The 11359-nt window shown below is 51.2% G+C and overlaps 1 protein-coding gene across 3 annotated transcripts in view; it reads right to left on the minus strand.

The window, feature by feature from the left end:
• The window catches only part of LOC133349248 (metalloprotease TIKI1-like), a 94120-nt gene extending 89230 nt beyond the window's left edge, over positions 1-4890 (minus strand). For 2 of the 3 annotated variants that reach the window (XM_061562604.1, XM_061562596.1), the window contains exon 1: positions 1076-3931. In XM_061562604.1, the coding sequence (XP_061418588.1) occupies positions 1076-1162 (87 nt within the window). In that variant the 5' untranslated portion in view covers positions 1163-3931. Of the gene's footprint in view, positions 1-1075; positions 3932-4750 lie in introns of those variants that run through there. The other variant, XM_061562587.1, reaches the window with a different exon arrangement.
• Between the last annotated feature and the right edge of the window lie 6469 nt (positions 4891-11359).

Consider the following 11359-nt stretch of genomic DNA (forward strand, 5'->3'; position numbering starts at 1 on the left):
TGTTGTAAGCAAACAAAAAATAACTCATCAAACCTTTATCCACTAACCTACGTAAAATTAACAAATGTATTCGACTCAAGATTATGTATGTTGGACTTCTTTCGCACCGTACGTTCATCAAACATAACGCACTCGCTACAACTATTTCTTAGGTACGTAAAAAAAAGGATTCCCTTATCTAAAGCAAAGGCGTGAATGTTGTCGTCGTTATTCAAAGGCGAATACATTCTCGATGACCACGTTACCGTCGCTCATCCAGAACACACTCGAACAAATGATAACGACGCAATGCCCCGATCCGCACAAATTCGAAGGAAACATCGCAGCGGTGATGTCTCAACTCCGCTAGTCTCGACGCGGTTGTCTGGCTTGACCATCTGAACGTGAAAGTGTCGTCGTTGCTTGGCCTGTATCTACGTCGGCAGCCGTACGAAACAACAAGAAGACGAAGACGCTGGCACTCCAACGTGAAGCGACGGATCTCAAGGAGGGCCTTAGAAAATACGGAGTGCCTTAGTAATCGCCTGTGGGTGTAATCCGGCCCCTGTGCTACAGCAAAGATCCCCCGTGTAGCCTTAACAGACTGTTGGGGCAAGTGCTGTTAGCGAGCACCTATTAAGGCCGGCACAGCGCACGAGGCGGTGGGTGGCCAGCACCACGCCCGACCGCCTTTGTCTCCCCAGTGGCGATGTTTACACACCGCGCCAGGTACTCATTTTGAGGCTGAGTCGACGTAGGCGAGGCCCAGGAACGGTTCAGATAATCGTCACTGGGTGCTGGCCGTGAGCGGGAATCGAACTCAGGTCGCCGGGTTCGTAGCGCAGCGCGCCAACTACTACACTACCGCACACACACACACCCACACGACAAAAAGACAAAGATCCCCCGTATAGCCTTAACAGACTGTTGGGGCAAGTGCTGTTAGCGAGCAGCACCTATTAAGGCCGGGACGGTACACGAGGGGGTGGGTGGGTGGCCAGCACCACACCCGACCGCCTTTGTCTCCCCAGTGGCGATGTTTCCACCCCGCACGTACACACACTACGCTACCGAACACGCGCACACACAAACTTACATTCGACGGTGCCGGGCATGAGTCTTGGACGGTTGGCACCAGGACGCAGGCCCACGAGGCAATGAGTACGAGGAGTAACGTGCTCATTTCTCACGTCTCACACTCGCTGGTCTGCAGGTGTGGCGATGTCAACCGAAGTCTATCATCTGCTCAACAGCAAGGACGACGAAATATGAACGTATCTATCGCAAATGTTCAGTGAGATTTACATGAATGAAATGTCCATGCTTTGAAATCTTCCAAATGTGGTAAATTACTGGTTCTTCATATATATTGTATATATATATGTGTATTTTAACCGCTAATTATATTTGTTATCCATCGTAGATTCGATTATAGGTTCATGGCACGTCTCGCCGGTCACGTGAAGTATTCCAGAGTTTTACACGCAGCGCCTGCCCGCTCGTGTTAATTCATTCCGCGCACTTTGGCTCTTCATTCAACTTCTCTGGACGCACGTGCATGTGTGTGTGTGTACATGTGTATGTGTGGGTGTGTGGGTGTGTGGCTGTGTGTGCGCGCGTGTGTGTGTGTGCGTGTGTGCGTGCGCGTGCGTGTGTGTGTGTGCGTGTGTGTGCGTGTGTGAGTGTGTGCGTGTGTGTGCGTGCTCAACACGCAGGGCTGTGTCCAGTCGTGTGCGTTTTGTCTTCATGAACAAAAAAAATCTCGGAGCTGCACTTGAGTCGCAGGTGAAGTCAGAGGATTTGAATGTGGAAACAAGGATGGTTGAATTGTCGACAGAAGTATGTATGGATGAATGGATGGATGGCGAGATGAATTAATGGATGGCTCGATAGATGGATCGTTGGATGGCGATATGTATATTATATATGGCTGGATAGATGTCTGGCTATATGAATTAATGGATGGATAGCGAGATCGATGTTATTATGGATGGAGGATTAGACAGATAGATAGATGGCTAGATAAATGAATATGTGTCTATTGAGATAGCTATTTGGATAAAATGATCGTTGGATGGTGATATGTATATTATATATGGCTGGATAGATGTCTGGCTATATGAATTAATGGATGGATAGCGAGATCGATGTTATTATGGATGGAGGATTAGACAGATAGATAGATAGATGGCTAGATAAATGAATAGGTGTCTATTGAGATAGCTATTTGGATAAAAGGATCGTTGGATGGTGATATGTATATTATATATGGCTGGATAGATGTCTGGCTATATGAATTAATGGATGAATAGCGAGATCGATGTTATTATGGGTGGAGGATTAGACAGATAGATAGATAGATGGCTAGATAAATGAATAGGTGTCTATTGAGATAGCTATATGGATAAAACGATAGTTGTATGGTGATATGTATATTATATATGGCTGCATAAAGGGCTGGCTATATGAATGAATGGATAGCGAGATCGATGTTATTATGGATGGAGGATTAGATAGATAGATGGATCAATCGACAGATGAGTTTGTTATCAGCGTGTGACTCGAACTCCATCCTCTTCGAGGCACGATGCCAATCTTCGCAATGCGTATACACCTCGGGCAAAACCCGTTCGGTCGGAAATGTTACAATGACATCGGTCCTTGATGTTCACGGAGAAGACCCCACCACGCACTCGAGTAGATATCGCTCTCGAGACTTCACTGCAGCAGAGAGGCCCCGCACCTCCGATTGGCACGATTGCCTAAGTACGGTGTGAAAGAAGTTCAACGTGTGTGCTTGCTGTTGACGCCTTCCGCGGGTTCGATTGCTGAACGTCATCTGAAGCCTACCCCCCAGCGAAGGCCGGGACGAGAAGGCCGCATCGCACAGACGCAGCGGTTCGAGACCAAAAGTTGCTTTCGTACGCTAAGAACTAACGGGCACCACATCAATTCGAATCGTCGTCGTCATCGTCATCATTAATACGACTGCTCATGAAAGTGCGCCATCTACTGCAAAGTGGACACGTGTTTCATTTGAGCGTTCACTGTTATAAAATATCCCGAAGACTTGTCTTTAGAAAAAAACTATTTTATAATTTATATAACATCAATAACAAAGCATCCGATAGTGGAGAACGAAAAATACCATTCAATCTGTCAAAAAGCGATCTATGTTGACAACCACACTGATTCTGACCACTCATTCATTCATTCAACCACTGTCGCTATCCATCAGTGGTCTCGCCGTGAGTCATTTACCCTTGAATTATAATACACAGTTGCTCAATTGCACCTGGAAAAGTGCGTTCCGGGAATAATATGGTCACGGTCGCAGTGGTAGTGCCTTACGCCGACCAATCCCAACGTACCTCCAAGCCAGCCCTACCTACTCATCGCAGCGTTCCGGAAGAATAAAAAAAAATAGCGAGTAAAAATAGTATTCCCCTAATGTTACACTGAATACACACGCGTGTAGCAACACAAGATCCACTTCCCTGCGTCGCGTTTCCTTTCTCCTATCGCCGTCTCGTCATCCTCGACACAGTTTCTTCGCTGCTGTGGCTCAGAGTTTGATCATTTCGCCTCTCTCGTCCCAGTTTGTCTTCGTCTTGTCCCCGACGGTGGCTTGCCTTCAGGATATTTGTGTTGTTGTTGTTGTTGTTGTCGTCGTCGTTGTTGTAGTTCTTGTTGGACTTGCTGCTCTTCCGAGTTTTTTCCGCGTCTCGCGTTTGCAACTTATCGCCGGTAACCACAGCAGCCGCAGCAGCAGCAGCTCAAACAGTCAGCCAGCTTCACGTTGCGTCTTGTACAGAGACACGCAACGGCCTGATGGACACACACACAACGATAGAGACACACACATCAGGCACATACACAACGATACACACACACACACGCAGGCAGACGGACAGACGGACACGCAGGGTGCAACAAGCACGCAAGTGGCTGCGAGCTCACGGAGCGCGCTGTGAATGAGACGCACGGACGCACGCGCGCGCACTGACACACCGACACTCCCACTCCCACACGCCCGCCGACACACTGACACACCGACACACACACTGACACACCGATACACTAACACATTGACACACCGACACACACACTGCCACACCGACACACTGACACACCGACACACTGACACACTGACACACCGACACACTGACACACCGACACACTGACACACTGACACACCGACACACTGACACACACTGACACACTGACACACCGACACACACACCGACACACCGACACACTGACACACCGACACACTGACACACCGACACACACACCGACACACACACTGACACACACACTGACACACACACTGACACACCGACACACACACTGACACACCGACACACTGACACACCGACACACACACCGACACACACACTGACACATACACTGACACAAACACTGACACACTAACACACACACTGACACACCGACACACTGACACACCGACCCACCGACACACTGACACACCGACACACACACCGACACACACACTGACACACACACACACTGACACACACACTGACACACCGACACACTGACACACCGACACACCGACACACTGACACACCGACACACTGAGACACCGACACACACACCGACACACACACACTGACACACTGACACACACACTGACACACTAATACAACGACACACTGACACACCGACACACACACCGACACACACACACTGACACACTGACACACACACTGACACACTAATACAACGACACACTGACACACTGACATACCACTGACGAAGGACATCGATCACCCCGTGTAGCCTGAACGGGTGATCGGGGCAAGAGCTGTTAGTGAACAACCCCGTGAAGGCCGACACGGCGGACGAGGGGCGGGGGGTGGGCACAGGCACCACGCCCGGCCGCCTTTGTCTCCCCCCTATTGCTGAAGTTACGCAACACGTTTCTCTGGTACTCGTTCAGGGCTGAGTTGACCTACAGGATCGGTTCGAATAATCGCGAGCGGGAATCAGATTCGGGTCGACGGGCTCCTAGCCAAGTGCGCTGACCACGACTCCGCCGCTCCTCGTTGACACACGAGGACAAAGACAAAGATGCCCGTGTAGCCTCGACAGACTGTGAGGGCAAGTGCTCTTAGCGAGCACCTCATGAAGGCCGTCACGGCACCAGACGGGATGGGTGGCCAGCACCACGCCCCACCGCTTTTGTCTCCCCAGTGGCGATGTTTACTACACGCCGCACCAGGTACTCATTTGAGGCTGAGGCTACCCAGGGGAGGCCCAGAACCGGTTCAGATAATCGTCGCTCGTATTGGCTGTGAGCGGGACTCAATTTCGGGTCTTGCGGATTCGTAGCGCAGCGCGCTCACCACTGCACCACCGCTCTCCATGCAGATACAAGTACGAGCACACAAAGACAAAGACCCCCGTATAGCCTTCAAATAATCTCGGGGAAAGTGCTTTGAGCGAGCACCTATGAATGCCCGCACGGCACACACACACAGACACACACACACATACACACACACACACATAGAGACATACACACACACATAGAGACATACACACACATACAGACACACATACACACACATACACACATACACACACATACACACATACAGACATACACACACACATACATACAGACACACACACATACACACACACATAGAGACATACACACACACATAGAGACATACACACATACAGACACACATACACACACATACACACATACACACACATACACACATACAGACATACACACACATACACACAAACACACACACACATAGAGACACACATACACACACACGCAATAACACACATACACACACATACAGACATACACACACACACATACAGACACACACACATACGCAATGGCACACACATACACACATATATACAGACATACACACACACACGCAATGACACACATACAAAGAAAAAAATGACATACATACACACACATACACACACGAAATGAGACACACACATAGAGACACACATACACACACATACACACACACGAAATGAGACACATTCACACACTCCTATCCACTCCCACGAACGCACGCCCACGCAATGATATACAAACACACAAAGACGAAGATCCCCCGTGTAGCCTTAACAGACTGTTGGGGCAAGTGCTATTTGGGAGCAGCACCTATGAAGGCCTGCAAGGCACACACGAAGGGGTGGGTGGCCAGCGCCACACCCGGCCGCCTTTGTCTCCCCAGTAGCGATTGTTTACACATCACACCAAGATACTAATTTGAGGCTGAGTGGATCTAGGGGAGGCCCAGTACCGGCCCTGACATCACTCGTTTGCTGATGCTGCTTTACGGACAGCGCGCTCCCCGTCATGATAACGTCGAAAGTCCACCACTCGTTCAGGAAGCCGTCTTGCTGTCCTTGCCCCGCGCCTCTGATGAAGTCCAGCACACAATCAGAACAGACGGCTCTGTGTGCGTTTGGTGTGTGTGTGTGTCGGGGGAGCGGTGGCGCAGTTGTTGTTGCAGTTCGCAGGGCCGCCCATAGCGGGATGCGGGGCCCAGGGCGAACGCATCGAATTCGCTGTCGCCCAGAGACGGCTCTGCTTTGTTAGCACGCCCGCGGTCATCATCATCGGCGAATCATAGCCACAACGCAAGCAGCCGTCCTCACCTGAGGACGGCTGCTTGCGTTGTGGCCGAAACGTCGTGAGAATTATTTTATTATATTTTATTTTTGTTATTTTATTATTTCCATTCTACGTGACTTTACCGAAATAACCAAGAAGATGAATCCCTGCAGTCACGAAAGCTTTAAATCGAAACACTTGCCCCATCAGTCTGCGTGACTTGACGGGTCTCCTTGCCTCCTGTATTGCGTGGACCTCATGAGGATCACGGCCGCTGGTCAAGCGCAGCGACGGATTGACAGTCAACGGAGAGAACGCTCCCTGGGTGGCACGTCCTCCGCGGAGATGGAGCCGTGAGATTGACCCGTGCGCACGAGCCGAGGGATGGGTGGCAGTGGCTTGGGGAGGCCTCTGTCTGGATAGATCACGGTGGATAGCAATATACGGGGTGGTCCAGGTGTCTTGTGACCCCCCCCCCCCCCCCCAATTAATTTATCGCTCACAATCGTTTTTCTTTGCATGATTCATTTCAGTTTAAAATGAAGCTTAGTTATAAAATTAATTCGGCGAGTGCCAGGTGAGTGGTGAGGGGTGTCAGGTGAGTGGTGAGGGTGCCAGGTGAGTGGTGAGAGTGTCAGTGGTCAATGTGACCACTCGCCTATACCACGTGGCACAACTGCCTCCATCTCTCCGTGTCTCTGTCTCCGTCTCTCTGTGTCTGCCCGTGTTCCTGTCTCCCCGTGTGTGTATGTCTCTGTCCGTGTCTCTCACCGCGTCTCTGTAACAGCAGCAACAACGTCACGTCATCAGCAACAACAACAACAACAAGAACGCATCTGTCGTATGTTAGACCATCAGCCCACGCGAGACGTACGCCTGACGTTGGCGTAACATTCAGCGAATCCAATTTCTTTACGTGGCCCAACAAACGGTGAATTTCAAACGATGAACCATTTGACATTAGTGGGGTTTCGATTTAAAGCTTTCGTGACTGCAGGGATTCATATTATTTGATCTTTCGGTGAAGTCACGTAGAAGGGAAATAATAAAATAATAAAATAATGTTTTATCTTTTACTTTTTATTATTTTATTCTTTCCTTTCTACGTGACTTTACCGAAAGATCCAAGAATATTAGTGGGGCTATGGAAATGGTTTTGAATTTTCCTTGACGCCTACATGAAGAGAGGGAGTGTTGAACAGATGGAGATTAGTCCACACTTTGCTGTGCCGCCTTCTCCTGGCGAGGCAGCGATATGGCCCCCCCCTCCACTCCCCACGGGAAGAGTTTCTGGACATTCGCGTGGTGATCAAAGATCTCCCGTGTATCGGTGGCCGATGGTTGGTCGTGAGAGGTAATCGAGTTCGTAGCGCAGTACAGCGCCAACCGCTGCGCCACTACTCCCCCCACCCACACAACAAAGACAAAGATCCCCCTATAACCTGAACAGACTGTCGGGGCAAGTGTTGTTAGCGAGCAGCACCTATGAAGGCCGCCACGGCACACGAGGGGGTGGGTGGCCAGCACCACACCCGGCCGCCTTTATCTCCCCAGCGGCGATATTTTTACACACCGAACTAGGTGCTCATTTTAGGCTGAGTCGACCTAGGGGAGGCCCAGCACCGGTTCAGATAATCGTCGAGCTCGGGTCGCCGGGTTCGTAGCGCAGCGCGATAACCACTGCACTACCGCTCCTACAGACAGGCAAAGACAAATATCCCCCGTATAGCCTTTAACCTTTGTTTGGGGCAAGTGCTGTTAGCGAGGAGTACCAATGCAGGCCAGTGACCTCGCACCACGCCCGAGCGCCTTTGTCTCTCTCGCGGCGACGTTCACTCGGGTCGCCGGGTTCACAGCGCCAAGCGCGCTGACCATGGGTGGAAAAAACCCGATTTTTCCAGCGGCAGGCATCGGGTTTCTTCTTTAATACAATTAAACCCGAATTCGGGGAATTAAAACCTGGTTTAATGAATACGAAACTCTGATCCAAGGCTTAGGCTGCTTCCGCGTCGGTGCTACTATCGTACTCGGGGGGGGGGGGGGCCGTCGGGCACGGGGTAGTCGTAGAATGCGGCGGGCAGGTTGGTCTTGATGAACACGAGCTTCTCCTCCACAATCGTGGGCGCCAGTGAGTTCCTTAGCTTGGAATGGCTGAAGCCCATCGTTGAGAAGTTGGCGAAGTGCGGTTTTGCAATTAGAACCAATTAAACCGGATTTCTCCCAATCTCAGATGATCGGGTTTAATATAAGAAGACAATTAAACCCGATTGTAAAAAACCCGACTCAGCCACCCTTGGCGCTGACCACTACGCTACCGCTCCACACCACGTAAAGCAAAGAGCCACCACCACCACCAACCCCGGCTATGAGGTGGCCCGGCCTCGCCCAGGTGGAATGTCGCGTGTTTAATCTTTGTTCACCTCCCCACCCAACCCACCAGCACCCCCCTTGTTCTCTTACTGAGCGTAACGTTTCACCTGGGAGGTGTAGTGTAGTGTGTCTCGCGTATCAATCCATCAGTCGGGCAGACACTCAAACTCACCCCCCACCCCCTCCCAAAGGCAATGAAGTTATCACCGCCACCATCAATTTAGTGAGCGGTTTTGCTGTTGTCTTTGTCTCTAGAAATGCCCGTGTGTGTGTTGATAGCCTGGGGTAGGAACGCGATACGCGCAGAGGGAATATCGTTTCGCATTGACACGGAGGAATACAGCTCATCAGTTATTTGGCTGTTGTTGTTGTTGCGTGTTTATTGATGCAAAACATTACGTAAAGGTGCGTGCTCACAATGAGCTCGCTTCTCTCGAACTACGCTTGCCTTCCTCTGTGTGTAGGGGCACAGGTGGTGCATCAGCCGGTCATCCCAGTCAGGCAACCCATGGCACCTGGGTCTGCCCCGTGACCTCCTGCCGGCGGGCGTTCGACACTTCACGTGGCCTCAACGTGCACCTAGCCTGCCACAGGCGCCGTGGTGACGTCACCGCCACTTCGTGGCGAAGGGCGGTTGTTGTTGTGTGGTGCATATTGTGGGGAGCGGTAGTGTAGCTGTTTGCGCGCTGCGCTACGAAGCTTGCGACACGAGTTCGATTCGGACTCACGGCCACTGCCAGTTACGATTACCTAAACCGGTCCTGGGTCTCCCCTAGGTCGACTCAGCCTCAAATGAGTACCTGTTGCGATGTGTAAACATCGTCACTGGGGAGACAAAGGCGGCCGGGCGTGGTGATGGCCACCCACCCCTTCTTGTGCCGTGCCGGCTTTCAGAGGTGCTCGCTAACAGCACTTGCTCCAGCTGTCTATTGCAGGCTATACGGGGGTTCTATGTTTTGTTTTGTGTGGCGCATAGTGCACCAGAGAATATCTTAGATGCAACTCTGTGACATCCACTTCCGCGGGCCGTTGTCTTCGGACGCGAGCGCTTTGCACCGCTCAGCGTGATTTTCGAATTGATTAATCGTCTCAGCCTCAGCACGTGATGCAGATAGAGGCGCAGCCCTGCAATTGCCTGCTCACGCCACTGTCGGTGGAAGGTGAATGTTAACAGGCGAGTACTGAGAGTGTCACGTGAATTGACAATGTCACCACTCGCCTTCACCAACAACAACAACCGCCATTCGCCACTAAGTGGCGGTGACGTCACCACGACGCTTGTGCCAGGCCATGTGCACCTTGAGGCCACGTGAAGTGTTGAACGCCCGCTGGCAGGAGGTCACGGGGTAGACCCTGCAGGTGCCACGGGTCGACTGATTTAGATGACAACTCCCGTGACACACACTCGTCTGACCCTGGGCACTCACATCGCACCACTGCCTCTCTGTCTCAGCTCTCCGTGTCTCCGTCTCGCTGTGCCTCCCCGTATCCCTGTCTCTGTGTCTCCCTGGGTGTCTCTCTCTCTCCGTGTCTCCGTCTTTCTGTGTCTCCCCGTGTCCCTGTCTCTGTGTCTTCCTGGGTGCGTGTGTGTGTGTCTCTCTCTCTCCGTGTCTCCGTCTCTCTGTGCCTCCCCGCGTCCCTGCAATTGTGTCTCCCTGGGTTTGTGTCTCTCTCCGTGTCTCTCCCCCACTTTATTTGTGGAAAGAGATCTTTTTTTTACCTCCTCTTCCACGCTGGCCGGCCGTCTCAGGAAAGAGTTGGGAGAACCCACGCTTTGCCCCACCACCACACGGGACCTGCCGACCCACTTTACCGTGACGAACCCATTCAGACTTCACTGCTTTGGCGGACGCAAGCAGTAGGGGAGGGGGGAGGAGAGGGATTTGAGAAACTCGCCCCCATTGTTTAACCTGCCGCGCCCGGAGATGGTATCGAACCTGCGACCTCTATGATTCGGAAGCCCAGCGTGCCAATCTATAACAGCACGGCATCGTTCCTATTTGAAGTCTCTACTCAAATGTAGACCGGTGTAGGTGAATGTTCACGGTTCTGCTCCGTGCGTGACGGCAGCAGGCGATACAACTCTTTTTGTTTGTGGAAAGAAAAAAAACTTTACAAAGAAAATATCTCCAGAAAAGATCAGCGCGTTTGTGTGAATGGATCGCCCGGGGTAGCAACTGCATGAAGACGGAGAGAAAGACTAAAAGACTATCGTTTTGCGTTGACTCGTTAAACAGGCACATTGCTTGACACCTAGGCTGTCGCGACAAAATGTTATCCATAGTAAAGAGAGATTTTTGGAGGGGGGGGGTTAGATCGCGTTCATTTTAATGGGTCGTTAAACTGGCGCAGAACGAAGTCATAAAACAATTCACTGCAGTT

Source organism: Lethenteron reissneri, chromosome 4 (assembly GCF_015708825.2).
Source record: "Lethenteron reissneri isolate LAM-NWPU_2019-01 chromosome 4, ASM1570882v1, whole genome shotgun sequence".
Lineage (NCBI taxonomy): Eukaryota > Metazoa > Chordata > Hyperoartia > Petromyzontiformes > Petromyzontidae > Lethenteron > Lethenteron reissneri.